General features: G+C 32.7%; 1 protein-coding gene across 2 annotated transcripts; it reads left to right on the plus strand.

The window, feature by feature from the left end:
- The first annotated feature begins 874 nt into the window (after positions 1-874).
- Positions 875-16,672, plus strand: LOC139493285 (uncharacterized). Of its 2 annotated transcripts, XM_071281528.1 has the most exons (8): positions 878-2,645; positions 3,740-3,787; positions 4,633-4,748; positions 5,664-5,924; positions 6,598-6,702; positions 11,231-11,266; positions 13,306-13,452; positions 16,108-16,672. In XM_071281528.1, exons 1-8 carry the CDS (start codon positions 2,183-2,185, stop codon positions 16,270-16,272), a joined length of 1,341 nt encoding a protein of 446 aa, XP_071137629.1. In that variant the 5' UTR covers positions 878-2,182; the 3' UTR covers positions 16,273-16,672. The 2 variants fall into 2 exon arrangements, with proteins under 2 accessions (XP_071137630.1, XP_071137629.1); XM_071281529.1 differs by lacking the exon at positions 3,740-3,787 and having other exon boundaries at positions 875-2,645.
- The last annotated feature ends 580 nt before the right edge of the window (positions 16,673-17,252 follow it).

The raw sequence follows: 17,252 nt of genomic DNA on the forward strand, positions 1-17,252 counted from the left end.
TTGTAAACACCGTTCTAGTACAACCGAACCGTATCATTTCGTTCGAAACCTGACAAATATTCTGTATCTCTCATTCGAAACCTATATATTTGTGGACAAGATGCTCATTATTTTTGTGCGTGGCTTCACTTTTAATTTACAACTTTTTCTTCATTTTGTTATATTCTTTTCCAAAATCCGAAAAATCAAATGGTCATGCTACCCCCTCCCCTAAAATAAACTACAATGGATATGATTATCAGTCCACTACACCCCCTCCCCCCCCCCCCAAAAAAAAAAAGCAAAACAATGGACACATAATGGACATGATTTTTATCCCACTACCGGCGAAGTCGATGAGGACTTTCGATTGTCTGTCTGTCTGTCTGTCTGTCTGTCTGTCTGTCTGTCTGTCTGTCTGCCTGTCTGTTCGGTCAATTAGTTTGCCATATTTTTTCTCTTCCTGCATGAAGATATTGATTTGATACGTATTGTATTTTTTTTATCTTGGTAAGATATAGATCAAATTCGAATTTTGCTTTTTTTATATCGTGCTTATGATGAACTGACAATATCAGACATAAATTGTGAACTTTTATTGATAAATAGGCGTACAGTAAGATGTTGACTGGATACATAAATCGTGAATGTTGGACTGGTTGACTACTTAACAATACATTTACGGTAGTCTGACATGATTCCAATATGTAATCAGAACAGTTATAAACAGGTTCTAGGCATTTCATGTCAAAAACATGTAAACACAGTAAGCTGGCAATAATTAAAGTCTTGTTTTCAAATTCTTTAAAAAACTGAAACATTATGTTTTTTTAGGATATTATTCTGATAAATAAGTATTAATATGAACAAAAGGGTTTTTAGAGAGTTCTCTATTTGAATAAATGTTTGTATAGGTGGCACTTTGTAAATACACAAACCACGTCTCTGTTAAGGAGAACTAGACTATTCATAGATAATTAATTTTGTTAACGTGCTTGTGTCGGTTTCACGACTAAGATTACCGAATTGTGCATGACTTACAAATATGGTCTCTATGTTTCATCTGATAGAGCCGTAACTTTGGAATGTTACCAGTTAATATACATATGCATCTATACTTTCAAACGAGAAGACGGCATTTTGTGTGTCGCTCCTCTTCCTTCCACAATAAACTAATCGTCATGACTCTGTGTCTTATAAGTACCATGATATGTCGCATTTGTCATCCATTATTATGATTATTCAGTTTGGGTTATTTTGGAAGAAAAACAAAAATAAAGGCTTCCGGATATTGTTTACGTTATCAGACCGACTTTTTAGTCGGACATGAATAGAACTAACATATAATGTTCATAAGTACTCGGGACAGGACAGTTATTTTCGCGTTTATCTGCATGTATACTATGATTATACTACTATAATTACAAAATGTATATAGATACTCTCTATATAATATAGCAGTGATCGCCAGTGAGTACAAACTAAGAATCGATAGTTAATACCAAATACACTTGATGTATGATATGTATACGTATGCTCATAGTATACAGAAACGCGAAAATAATGGAATATAACAGAAAACAAAAAATAATGGGCTTTGAAAAAAGGTAGATGGGTTTTCTTTCTGAAATTTTCCAGACATAGAATCTTTTACAAAAATTCATCCTACAATAGTTTACATACTTTCAACCAAGCTTAAAATGCCCGCGTTCTAGTATTGCTAACATTGAAATCTGTGATAATCCTACAGTCAAGGTAGGGGTAGTTAAGAAGATTACTGTTAGTTGAAACGCTAAGAAGTTCGGGTATGCATATAAACGTTAAAAATATGCCACACATACCTATATTCTAACCTTTGAAAATAACAGTAGTGCATTCTAGGATATAGTAATAGTGGTACAGTTTTAGTCGTAAAAGGACTTCCTATGGTAAATTAACTGCGTTGTCGATATTTACAAAAATGCAACTTTAATTTCCTATGTTGTGTTTTTTATTTTGTTAGCCATGGCGTTGTCAGTTTGTTTTCGATCAATGAGTTTAGATGTCTTTCTGGTATATTTCGCCCTTCTTTTGGAACTTGCTTTAATAATAATACAAAAGAGACTACTTGAAAATATACAGAATCAATTTAATCAAGAGTTACTGAAATATAATTTTAGAATTGACAATAAAATGTTTTGATTTTAGCGTAGACAATTGTCAAATGGCTACGGTAATTGAGGGAGACGAGCAACGTTCAGTTGAAAGAAAAGAGCTGCCTGATGGAAAGAAGTTCCACGTGTTTATATCATACAGTGAAAGTGACAGATTGTGGGTGGGAACAGTAATACAGCACTTACAAAATGACTATAACTTTAAATGTTTCGAACATTCAGCGGATTTTATTCCAGGAATGAAAATAACAGAAAATATAGAATATGCTATGTCCAACTCCGCGAAAACAATGTTTATTTTGACAGAGGAGTACAGTAAGAGTTATTGGTGTCAATATGAAGTAGAATTCGCTATATTAAAGTTGTTAGCTGAAATGAAAGAAAATGTCATAATCCCAGTCTTAAAAGAGGAATGTGAGATACCTGGCTATCTTAGACCATTTACCTACATAAATGGCGCTGGAGATATGAACGTATGGCTTCCTAAGCTTGCATTGGCCATTGAAGCAGAAGGTATTAAGTCTTTTATTTTAACCTTAAATACATGAAAAAATTGTGAATGGAAATGGGGAATGTGTCAAAGAGACAACAACCCGACAACAGAGTAGACAACAGCCGCAGGCCACCAATGTTTGTCTTTTTTGCATACTCATCAATATATCAAAAAGTGTTACATTAATCAATGATGCCTATTGGAATGTACATACGGATAATGTTTTTTAATGGTATTGAAACATATAAATATTTGATAGACATGAGTAGAAAATTGAAGTATAGGTGAAGGGAAAAGAAATTAAAAAAAAGGGAGGAAACAATTATATTGTACATGTTGTAGGCCAGGGCTGATATCCATGTCACTATAAAGGACATAGTTGTAATTAGAATTCTGAAGATCTCTAGGAAATGACAAATTTGATGCTACCGTTCGTTAAGAGCAAACATTTTCAAAAATCACGCGGTTTAAAGTTGGACGTTCAAATGAAATTATTCTTATAGACCATTGAATTTGATGCAACAACCCCTAAAGAATTAAAATCAGTGCATACGTTTATGATTGAAAAATTTGAGGAAGACTTTTCTCAATGAATTTCAAAATTACGAAAAATCTCCGGAAAGGACAATTTACAGTTGGTATTTTTGTATTGCTTATATTGATCCAACTGTTAAAAGGCTTTATTGCCTAGTACGGTGTCAGAGTTTGCGGGAAGAGTTCTGAAACTATATCATGTTTCATATCCAAAGCAAAATATCCTCATGTAGTAAATAAGGTAACAGTTGTATACCGCTGTTCGAAAGTCATTAATCGATTGAGAGAAAATAAATTCGGCAACTAAAACTGAGAGAAACACATCAACTATAAGAGGAAAACAACGAAACAACAGAAACACTGAAGTGCAACAAAAACCAAAACGACAATGTAACACACACAGAAACGAACTATCAGATAACAACTTCAATTTTCATGACTTGGTACAGAACATTTTAAGAAAAAAATTGTGGGTTGAACCTGACTAGCCAAACCACACGCTTGTCTGACAATGTTAAAAATAATACTAAGGAATTGTAAAAATAGTTTCCTTATTACATTATTTATTCATCTTTCGCAGGGCAACAATATAACCATGAATTGACATTAAATCGGGTGCGTGATGCAGGTAAGTTAAGCCAAATAAAAAATAGGTGTGGTTTCCAATTGCCCTATCAACCTGATATGTCGATGTCTTGATGTCAGTCACACATACAAACTTCAAGTAGGGGTTTGATTCCAAGGGAAGGCCTATTATAGTTACAAAAGTTAACGGCAAGCTTTTCAATTAATACCAGAAGTGAACCGAAATCAGTAAACTGGCCAATTCAAACTTAATGAAACAAGCGACAAAAGGAAACAATTTTGGTGAGTCTATTTCAGCAACAGATATAGGAATGTAATATAATGAATTATGAATAGGGAACTATCACAGTTGTTGACAGGATCTTTCGGCTTTCAGTCGTCCAAACCCTTATTCTGAACAAAAATACGCGATTGAAAGTTTTAGTTGCAATTGCTTTAGTATGCGTGTAAGAAGGTCATACATTGTTTAATTTGGTTAAATGAAATTAACGAAATTGTCTATGACTGAAGACTAATGATAATCTGTTGATCACTATAATACCCTTCACGACATTGTTAGTTTAATTGATGCAGGCACGTGCGCCCAAAAGTTCTAGCGATAATTTTTCATGTCACTGTGCTGTGTTGAGAAAGGAAATTATCAGTCACATCAATCACATACTATGCAATGAATTTATAGCTGACTATGCGGTATGGGCTTTGCTCATTGTTGAAGGCCGTACGGTGATCTATAGTTGTTAATGTCCGTGTCATTTTGGTCTCTTGTGGACAGTTGTCTCATTGGCAATCATACCACATCTTCTTTTATATATATATATATATATATATACATCTAATGAAATTGATTGAATCCTGTTTGTATAAAGATAAATATTTCTTTACTTACAGTGAACAGAAATAGGAACCTGGATCTTCTGCATGAGGAGAAAAGTCATTTCAGTTGTAGAGGACCTGTTTTTAGATGGAAGTATGTCCCAGAATCACTTAGTATACCACCAATGCAGGTAAAATTTGTAAAACAAAACTATTGATGAGGACGGTCATTGGAAACATATGCGTCATCAACTACCTGTACTTTATTATCATGAGATGAATGCATATGCACTTGTTTCTATCCATTATATGTCGACTATCCATATAAAAAGAATGTAGCGAACGATTTTGTTTTAGGTCACCTTCGTCTCCGTGCACATTTTCTAAAATAACTTTAAATCGTGCTGATGGTACATTGTCTTGCATCAACAGTTTTTAATGTACTCCTAGACGTGAAGATAATTTATTGTTCAAAATGTGATAATGTGTCTGACCGCACAAATTGGTATGGTTATTCGCTATGAAATCTGTCCGTTACGGGATAATTAGTCGGCTAGGCCTTTATGATGTCACTCTGTCTGTCTATACGTTTGTTGGTAAGCACATCTATATATGTCTGTCGTATCAAACATGCCTCAGCTTATTTTTATACTTAATATATTCCATGTGTATACCTATAAGAGGAAGGTAGGCAAATCTTAAATTTTTTTTCAGAACCCAAACTTCGGGTAACATTTCTGTTATGGCTAAGATTTTTACACAAGTTCTTACATCATTTTGAAGTTATGTTTAAAATTGGTCCTCAGTGTCGAATAAATAAAAAAAGAGGGACATTTATTGCATGATTGGAGGTTTTCAAATAATAAAAGAAAACGTGGTAGAATATGATTTTAAATTGGTTAAAAATCTTAAATTTGAGAAGCATTTATTTGCGCTAAAAATTAAACGATAAACGATATAAAGGTATGGAATATCTGTGCAAATCATTTCCTTGTGTGAAATGGGATGTAGTTTTCATATCGATACTAATAAAAGCAAAGTATACATAACTATTAACAAAATTGGTAGTGTTTCTAATCCAATGTTAAATTTGAATCTTTTCACAGGTTAGCTCTGAGCTGTATAATGATATCATTAAGACAATTTCCTCAAAGCATCTGGTACTTGGACGGCATTGCAGAAATATCTGGTGGCCTGTTATATACTGTGTATTAACCATTGCCCTTCCTTCATTTGTTTTTGGAATTGCAATGTGGGCCGTAGGCAACTTTGAAAAAGACATGCAGACAATGATAACTTCTATCTTGTTTGTAATCCCTGCTGTAGCATTGCTGTGGTTGGCTGGGTGTGGCTGTTCGGAATATTGGGTAATAAAATGTCACTGTGACACTGAAATCAGATTTTGTTCTCATATACCGACCTCCGTCATCATTACGAACTTTAAAATTCGGCTGCGACCAGTAGCATTCATATTATCCTGAAAGGTGTACAGCAAACATTAAAATGATGCATCAATATTCCGAATATTTTAAAAATGTCTTTTGTAAATAGTAGGTGTTCAGACACGAAAATTCTCACATTTTTAAACTTACTGGTCAGAATTTCAGCAAAACATTATGCGTGTCAAATGATGAAAAATGTTTAAACAGGACATGAAATTGTTTTCAAAATCTATGATTTGACCTACAGGTCAAGCGTATTTGAATGGTATTATCATTCACGACATAAATGCAGTATCAATGGTTTTTTTCTTTCATACGAAATGTGGTAAATCTCTGCCGAAATGAAAAACAAGTTATTCTTAGGACAGAGTTATAGAAAAAGAAAGGAAAAGAATAAGATCATATGTTTGTAATAAAACATTATAGTAGCATTTGGTTTTGTATAAGGAAAATAAATGATAATTTCAAACGTACGGTTTATATATGGCCTTCGGGAATTTTCTTATTTTTATGGAACTTGTTAAAAGGAAATATCGGTCAAATAGTTTGTATTGTAGTATCTAAAATAGCATTTCATATTTAATCTTTTTTAACACAGGGGCGACGTGAGATCAAACGCACTTTGCTAGAGATTAACAGAAGACTTCTTCCAAATAAGGTCATGGTCACTTATAAAAGGCACAGATTGACTGCTTCATTCACTGTATCCTTTGCAGAGACATGATTAAATATATATAATTGACAAAGAGATTTACGGGTAAAAACAGTAAACAAGTAAGCAAGATATTAGAAAATAAGTTTAATTTAGGTAGAAATAAAGCAAGTCAGCAAGATTTTAGAAAATAAGTTCATTTAGGTAGAAATCTGACATTTATGCAAACTGAAAACTATATACATTATCATTACAGCTAATTAAGATAAACAATATTTAAATAAAAAATAAGACACGAAGAGAAGCAGTTTCTGTACAACATCATATCCTTCCAAAATAAATACTGTATATCTTGTACTTTTTTTTCGCTCTGCGCATTTTTCTTAAATAAAATCGTTAGGCCTTAAATTACTTCCAAGCACAACATTCTAATTAATGACTTACCTTTAGAATTTTCATTTCGATAGTTTATAATTTAATCCAAAAAAAACCCGTGATAACAACGGTTAAAAATGTGCAATCATGCTTCGAGGAAAAACAGATTTGAACAAAAATATACGGAACATCGAAATTTCATCTTTGCTAGCCAAGGATTACGATACACTCCCCTCCTCTCCATCCTTGGCGGATTGAGATAGAATTTCGGAGATACTAGGTGATGTTTTTAAAAGGATGCAGTCGTAACGTCGTAACTGAATGCATAACATCAAAAACCACATATAACATATTCACATGTAAATGTAGAAAATATAGGTATTCAATTGCGTGCTTATTGTCTTTACACCCAAAACATACGACAATTATATTAAATAACAATTTAAATGTTTTTAACAAACTAAAAGAAGTTATTATGCATGTTTCTTGCAAAAATGTTGGAATGTCAACGTATCTTTTTGTTTCCTACTTCACCAACTTTGTAGACTCTAGACCCTACCTTTTTAGCTCACCGGGCCCGAAGGGCCAAGTGAGTTTTTCTCATCACTTGGCGTCCGTCGTCCGTCTTCTGTCGTCCGTCGTCCGTCGTTAATTTTTACAAAAAATTTCTCCTCTGAAACTACTGGGCCAAATTTAACCAAACTTGGCCACAATCATCATTGATGTATCTAGTTTAAAATTTGTGTTGTTTGACCCGGCCAACCAACCAAGATGGCCGCCATGGCTTAAAATAGAACATAGGGGTAAAATGCAGTTTTTGGCTTATAACTCAAAAACCAAAGCATTTAGAGCAAATCTGACATGGGGGTAAAATTGTTTATCTGGTCAAGATCTATCTGCCCTGAAATTTTCAGATGAATCAGACAACCCATTGTTGGGTTGCTGCCCCTAAATTGGTAATTTTAAGGAAATTTTACTGTTTTTGGTTATTATCTTGAATATTATTATAGATGGAGATAAACTGTAAACAGCAATAATGTTCAGCAAAGTAAGATTTACAAATAAGTCAACGTGACCAAAATGGTCAGTTGACCCCTTTAGGAGTTATTGCCCTTTATAGTCAATTTTCAACCATTTTTCGTAAATCTCCATGATCTTTTACAAAAATCTTCTTCTCTGAAACTACCAGGCCAAATTAATCCAAACTTGGCCGCAATCATCATTGATTTATCTAGTTTGAAAATTGTGTTTTTTGACCCGGCCAGCCAACCAAGATGGCCGCCACAGCTAAAAATAAAACATGGAGGTTAAATGCAGTTTTTGGTTATTACTCAAAAACCAAAGCATTTAGAGCAAATCTGACATGGGGTAAAATTGTTTATCTGGTCAAGATCTATCTGCCCTGAAATTTTAAGATGAATGGGACAACCCGTTGTTGGGTTGCTGCCCCTGAATTGGTAATTTTAAGGAAATTTTGCTGTTTTTGGATATTATCTTGAATATTATTATGGATAGAGATAAACTGTAAACAGCAAAAATGTTCAGCAAAGTACGATTTACAAATAAGTCAACAGGACCAAAATGACCCCTTTATGAGTTATTGCCCTTTATAGTCAATTTTTATCCATTTTTGAAAATCTTAGTTAACTTTTACAAAAATCTTCTCCTCTGAAACTACTGTGCCAAATTTTACCAAACATAGCCAGAATCATTATTAGGCTATCTCGTTCAAAAATTGTGTTTTGTGACCGGGCAAACCAACCAAGATGGCCGCTATGGCTAAAAAAAGAACATAGGGGTAAAATGCAGTTTTTGGCTTATAACTCAAAAACCAAAGCATTTAGAGCAAATCTGACAGGGTAAAATTGTTTATCTGGTCAAGATCTATCTGCCCTAAAATTTTTAGATGAATCGGACAACTCGTTGTTAGGTTGCTGCCCCTAAATTGGTAATTTTAAGGAAATTTTGCTGTTTTGGGTTATTATCTTGAATATTATTATAGATAGAGATAAACTGTAAACAGCAATAATGTACAGCAATTTAAGACTCAAAAATAAGTCAAAATGACCAAAATGGTCAATTGACCCCCTAAGAAGTTATTGTCCTTTATAATCAATTTTTAACAATTTTCATAAAATTTGTAATTTTTACTAACATTTTCCACTGAAACTACACGGACAAGTTCATTATAGATAGAGATAATTGTAAGCAGCAAGAATGTTCAGTAAAGGAAGATGTACAAACACATCACAATCACCTAAACACAATTTTTTCATGAACTGTCTGCTTCCTTTGTTTAATTCACATATGCCAAGGTGAGCGACACAGGCTCTTTAGAGCCTCTAGTTTTCTTACCTCCGCACTTAAGAGAGTTTAAGTGCTACTATTGGTCAAATATGGTTTATTTGGAATGAGCGTGATTTTTATCGACCGTTAGATGGTGCAACATTGTTATCACAAATTTTAGCTTAACCTGCCAAGGGTAGAGAGGAGGGGAGTGGATCGTAACTCTTGGCTATCGAAGATTAAAACAAGTAAATTCAACAATATGCATGACTTTCTTTGGACAAATATATTGTTTGAATGTACATTTTGTACATGTGGATTTTTTTTTGTTGAAATCGGAATATCACATTTTACCTTATACGGTAAAACATGTAGAATTTATAAAGCCCCATGAATTAAGTTACGATTAATGAGCGAACAGGCGGGCGATCGGGCGGCCGGGTGGGCGGGCTACAGACTGTTGGTCAGCTGATGGTGGGTGGAGCGTGCGTTGGCATGGGCGACTGCCAAACATTGTCATTTACATAAAAACGCTTTGAAGATTTTTTTGGCAAATTAAGATATGTTTTGTGACTAACAATTTTCAGAATTTAAGTTTTCTCGTTAATCATTTTTGATGAATTCATCCGTTTCTGTACGAAGGGAATGACTAAACTTTTAAAACATTTTTAAAATACATTTTTAATGATAAATGACATTTTGGATTATTTTTATTTTCCTTGGTAAATTGTTTGAAGAAGTTTGGTAGGTTAACATGGTTTATTTGTTATTCTGTATAAATTATTTTTTTTGTTTCTCTAACAGCCTCTTGTTTAATTACTATGAATGTGGTGTGTCTAGATAAACGCTCGGTATTAAGATATTCACAAATATAATGTCTACATATATGCTAAAACGAAAATAGTGCATGGCATGATAGAATTAAATGTATGTCAATTCTAATTGGAAAACTTTGATCTGTTTACCCTTCTGCTCACTCTTTCGGAGCACATGAGATATGCCTACCCTTCCAAATAAACAGCTATAGTTCACCGTACGACCTTCAACAATGAGCAAAGCCCATAACGCAAAGTCAGCTATAAAAAGACCCGAAATGACATATTTGTAAACCATTCAAACAAGAAAACTATAACAGCTTAATTTATGCACAAAAAGGAAAGAAAAACAATTATGTTACGCATAAACAAACGACAACCACTAAACTACAGGCTACTGACTTGGGATAGGCAAGTACAGAATATAGCGAGGTTAAATGTCTATTTTGAATTCAGGCGTTGTTAAAAAAACTGACGTTTCAATTTCAGTTGAAACGTCAATCACGTGAAGCCCATATGTTTAATTTGAATTATATTTCGACTTTGAATTCAAAGCTAAGGTACTACATCACTGATCATATTTGAATAACACTTTATATGGCAGTATCTGAAAAGAATTAGAAAAAAATCCTCACTTTTTCAAAAAAAAAAATAAAAAAAAATGGAAGACTCTGCCGAATAGCACCAGATCATTTGATATTGCAGCTTGTATATGAAAATTCAGATTGGGAAATTTGAAGTTCTTGGATGAAATTATAAAAATCTTGTGTAAGGAAATACCTCTCCCCCATTTTTCCCGATAAAAACAACTGTTTTTTAGTATACATAACATTTCTCATTTTTCTGTATTGACCATGTCGGTTTTATTCTTGGTCACTTTTTCCATTACTTTAAAAATATATATAAGTAGGAATATTTATGTAATGGTTCATGCAAAATACAGTAAATCTAAAATTACATAGATTATACTAAAAATGTAATACTAAAAAAAATTAAGGAATGAATTAAGGGGCAATTACTTCATAAGTAAGCCGCCTTCCAAAACAAATAACAAATAACCACAACAACAACATATATATAATATTTCCTTAACATAACATCAGATTTGTTTTCTTTTTTATGACATGACATCCTGTATAGTAAGTATTTATAATATCTTTGTCTCTGTACAAATATTTTGTTTCATACATATACTTATAAATATAGATTAGTTTCTTGTTTAAGACGTTATTCAACTACTGCACTACATATTCTACTTACAAGTAAAATAAATACAAACTTATATCTAATAAATTGTTCAAATAAATTAATTACTTATAGAGTGTCAAAACATATTTGGAAGTACTTGATAAATTGCATGCTTATGTTGGTGATTTTGAGTCTGTTAAAAGTTTTGATTTTTATACCCTATATACTACTTTGTCCCATGGTCGTCAAAAAATTCAACTACCTGCTTAAAGATTTAAAAAGTCGGAATGTAAATATATATGTTCAAACTCTTTTAGTTATTTTTTTAATAACTGAAAAATTATTACACCTGGGTTTTCGTTTTCGATATCACTAAGTAGTCAAAACACTTACTAAATTTTATCAGTGGTACAAGGATGTCATTTGTAAATATAAATCAACATCCAGACATCTTATACGTTCAGGTATTTAACATCCAATATTGTATGGTAATATTATTTACAAAGCACGAACATGTCGACTTTCACATTAAAAACTAACCTCACCTTAAACAGACTTATTCAGAAGGGATATGGTTACATAACTGTTGGCAGCTCATTTAGGATTGCATATTTTGGTATAAATATTGATTCACTCATAGGGTCTCTGCATCGGAAATAAACACATTTTTCTAAAACCAGTTGCTGGTATGATACGAGTTATGTTCTGCTCATATATTTTATGATGGTATGATACTAAACCCCTAGCGGGAGGGATTATATTTGATTGTCATACGATGAAGACAAAATCTTTCACTCAGTTTAATTTAGGTCTGGAGCTGGCATATTAGTGACTGCTAGTAGTTCTTTGTTAAAGTATGAACCATTGTCATTTCGTTTAGTTTCTTTTAAACTGAGTTTTACTGTGCATATTGCTATGTTTCTTTATTCTGCATTAGCTAGAGGTAAAAAGAGAGGGTTGAGATCTTACAAAACATGTTTTACCCACCGCATTTTTGCGCTTGTCAGGAGCGTCTTGTTTTTGTTAGTCTCGTATGATTTTTTTATTCTAGTTCATTTATATGTTTTTGAATTTAATGCGACGATCTGCACTTTGGTCAGGTTCTTGTCTCATTGACAGAAACCCCATTTCCATTCTCAATTGTACAACATATACATATATATATATATTTTTAACTTATATATAAATGTTACGGCATCAACACTAGACAGGTATAAACGATATCCATTTATTTATACACAAAACACATACTTAAAAAGAAAAGGCAGTTCGAAAATTGTTGGTTTTTTGCAATGTTATGAAAAAGTAAATTGAATTTCTGTCCGGTGAACTATTATCTATTTTATCCAATTGAAATTATATTATCTTGCATTATATCACATGATTTGAATTATACATGCATGTACTGGTATATGCATATAAACACTAATTTCTTTCGATAACAAACACATATTAAAGGGACTAGATTGTTTTTGGTCCATTTGTAAGCTTAGTGTTCAGGAAATTACAAATCGTTTTACCCAAACAAAAGATTGTCTTTTCACCTAAGTATTAAAATCTGTTTTGTCAACTCTTTATTTAAGATATTTCAATTTCAACAAATATTTTCAATAATATTTTGTTTTCATTAATGTGTTGATAAGAGACATGTCTTGCTTGTTGGTAAAAAAATATAGAACAATATTGCTGGTCTATGACCTAAGGGATAGGGTCTAAACAAATAGTTAAACTGATAGTACAGTTAGTATTGTATATTCTTTACCCCACTGAATCCATAACCCTGCTGTTGAATATCAATCAACGCGGATTTCATCAGCTCAGTAGTCGCTACTTCGATATTGACATGATCGATAAAAAATCTTTCTAAATTCTAATTCAAATTGAACCTGATTAAGAAACTGTAGTGTATGGTTTTCGAGGGCTGGCCCATTCCTGCTGTTTTGATTGAAATATTATTAGTACTGGACAAACGTATACTTATTTTTTGTAGAATCACTTGGCATCAGAACTACACAACAAAAGAATCCGTGAAAATCAAAACCGTGAAATGGTTGCTCTTAATACGAATGACGATGCCGATGACGATGACGCACTTTTAGATAATACAATTGAGGATTCAGTAACAAGTGATGTACAGGTATGGACATACATATATATAGTAAAAATATCGTAATTACTATATATATATATATGCAATGATGTCATCATTCACTACCTATAAACTAAAAACAATGTAGTGTGTTTGCAAGGTACTCCTATATGCCACCATACATCCAGAATTGTGTAATAGACCGAGGTCAAGATTACGAGAAAAGGCGTCACTCGACTAACGAAAACTATATGTCATAGCCTAGTGTCCCGTGCTTTAATCGAATTGTAATTGTTTGATAATACATTTTGATAAATAGATTCTGTACACCAGTTTTGTTAGAATTTTTTTTATAATTTTGATACATATAACATAATATACATCGTCTCGAATTAAGCGCAGAAATGTTCGATCTGAAAATGTTTTGTTCCTTCCTCAGACGAATTCGACCCCTGAATATGATGCATCGCGGCACCACCGAATCACTGTGACAAATACGGTTAAAATGTGAAAATATGGGTTACAGCAGTGAAGCTTGCGTTAATCCTAATCAATATAAACATTCAAAATACTATATTAACAAAGTAAAACAAAATGATACGCACAAAAGCAAATGAGCGAAAATGAGATTTATTTTACACATGTGACTGAATATGATTTTTATACGACCGCAAAATTTGAAAAAAATTTCGTCGTATATTGCTATCACGTTGGCGTCGTCGTCGTCGTCGTCGTCGTCGTCGTCGTCCGAATACTTTTAGTTTTCGCACTCTAACTTTAGTAAAAGTGAATAGAAATCTATGAAATTTTAACACAAGGTTTATGAACACAAAAGGAAGGTTGGTATTGATTTTGGGAGTTTTGGTCCCAACATTTTAGGAATTAGGGGCCAAAAAGGGCCCAAATAAGCATTATTCTTGGTTTTCGCACAATAACTTTAGTTTAGGTAAATAGAAATCAATGAAATTTAAACACAATGTTTATGACCACAAAAGGAAGGTTGGTATTGATTTTGGGAGTTTAGGTCCCAACAGTTTAGGAATAAGGGGCCAAAAAGGGACCCAAATAAACATTTTTCTTGGTTTTCGCACCATAACTTTAGTATAAGTAAATAGAAATCTATGAAATTTAAACACAAGGTTTATGACCATAAAAGGAAGGTTGGTATAGATTTTGGGAGTTTTGGTCCCAACAGTTTAGGAATAAAGAGCCCAAAGGGTCCAAAATTAAACTTTGTTTGATTTCATCAAAAATTGAATAATTGGGGTTCTTTGATATGCCGAATCTAACTGTGTATGTAGATTCTTAATTTTTGGTCCCGTTTTCAAATTGGTCTACATTAAGGTCCAAAGGGTCCAAAATTAAACTTAGTTTGATTTTAACAAAAATTGAATCCTTGGGGTTCTTTGATATGCTGAATCTAAAAATGTACTTAGATTTTTTATTATTGGCCCAGTTTTCAAGTTGGTCCAAATCGGGGTCCAAAATTAAACTTTGTTTGATTTCATCAAAAATTGAATAATTGAGGTTCTTTGATATGCCAAATCTAACTGTGTATGTAGATTCTTAATTTTTGGTCCCGTTTTAAAATTGGTCTACATTAAAGTCCAAAGGGTCCAAAATTAAACTAAGTTTGATTTTAACAAAAATTGAATTTTTGGGCCTCTTTGATATGCTGAATCTAAACATGTACTTAGATTTTTGATTATGGGCCCAGTTTTCAAGTTGGTCCAAATCAGGATCCAAAATTATTATATTAACTATTGTGCAATAGCAAGAAATTTTCAATTGCACAGTATTCAGCAATAGCAAGAAATCTTCAATTGCACAGTATTGTGCAATAGCAAGAAATCTTTAATTCAACAGTATTGTGCAATTGCAAATATTTTCAATTGCACAGTATTGCACAATAGCAAGAAATATGTAATTGCACAATATTGTGCAATAGCAAGAAATTCCAATTGGATTTCAATTGGGGTTATCTTTCTTTGTCCAGAATAGTAGTTGAATCAACTTAAATCATTGTTTTATACAATATACAATGTATATTCACTTTTACTACCAACTGATAGATTAAAACAATCTTTACCATTCAGTGATAACAAGCACTTTTTTTACATTTTAATATCTTATGATGTATTTAAATGAGTAGTTATTGTTGCAAACTTCATTAGAAATTTGAATTGAGATCAGTTTTGAAATAAGGGAAAGGGGGATGTGAAAAAAAATTGGGGGGTCAATTTTTTTCATTTCAGATTTCATAAATAAAAAGAAAATTTCTTCAAACATTTTTTTGAGAGGATTAATATTCAACAGCATAGTGAATTGCTCAAAGGCAAAAAAATTTTTTTAAGTTCATTAGACCACATTCATTCTGTGTCAGAAAGCTATGCTGTGTCAACTATTTAATCACAATCCAAATTTAGAGCTGAATCCAGCTTGAATGTTGTGTCCATACTTGCCCCAATCGTTCAGGGTTCAACCTTTGCGGTCGTATAAAGCTGCGCCCTGCGGAGCATCTGGTTGACATTTGATAACTGCATATGTGTTCCACATATAAACAACTGTATTCAGTTATTTTGAATATTTGCGGGCGTGCATTTATTTTACATTTAAATGACTTTTATGCGTATTTGTTTAACATATGCATGTTTAGCTATATAGAACTGTTTATTTGTTTAACTTATTATATTGTTGTTGCAGGAGACAGTAACTAATTACCTGTTAAACTTATCTAGTGCCTACCTCCAGGACTATATGAATGAAAAACTTGAACATGCTGGGGACAATAACAGACATGCAACAAAAGCAAAATGTATTTGTCAATTTGCTGAGTCACTTTACTTTGCAGAAATGCAGATCGTGTGAGATCGGAGAACTATTAACATATATTTCTGTTGTTCAACATATGTTTGTAATGTATATGACCATAATGTTCTTTAACTTACATCTGTCCTAGGAATTGTGACTTAAACAGCAAACCATGAGCACTATATGGTATTGTTTTATATTTTTTTTCTTGTTAAACGAATCAACAACTCAGTATGAAATGTATTCAATCGGAATGTCGGTATGTTCAACATTTGAAATTCGATGTTTCCCAAGTGTTGGAACCTGTTTTTATAATGTTTTTAGGAAATGATGATTGCAATGTTCCGAATGGATATGCAGTGAAATTACAAAAGAAGAGTGTCTCTTATGTGTTTTATCACAGTTTATTCAACTGTTAGAAATGTATACAGGGAATTAATAAAACAATATAGAGGACTTTAGTTTTAATAAAAGTAATAATGCCATTGTGATCTAAAGTAACGTTTCTCCTGTACAATTTTGAATAGAAAATTAAAGACTGAGCAACACGGGCACATTAAAAACGAGAGTTTAAAGAAAATTCAGTGTAAAGCAGACACTTGGCCACGGATTTATATAGTTACCATATTTTAACATTTTATACTGTTCAGACAGAATAATTTGTGTTGCATATCTTTATTATATATGTATATGTATATCGTTTGAACCTAACAAAAAAATCTTCCATGTCTCTGGTTATGGGGGGGGGGGGCATTTATCCATGCACCGAACATCTTGTTTCCCAAGTGTTTCCCTATTTAAAATATCAACAACATTTCATATTGTTGTATTAAAGGGATTTATATTACGCATGTTAAGAACACCGGTATCCTTGATATAAACGCTACACCAAACCTTCTTATACGTTACAATATTTAGATAGGACGTCTATGCATAACCCAACAATCTTCTCCGGATTTATAAAAGGGGAAGCTATTCGCACCTACCGAAACAACAGCAACACGCAGTATTCAAAACATACATTTTGTAAATTCAAA

Source organism: Mytilus edulis, chromosome 10, assembly GCF_963676685.1.
Source record: "Mytilus edulis chromosome 10, xbMytEdul2.2, whole genome shotgun sequence".
NCBI classification, from domain to species: Eukaryota; Metazoa; Mollusca; class Bivalvia; order Mytilida; family Mytilidae; genus Mytilus; species Mytilus edulis.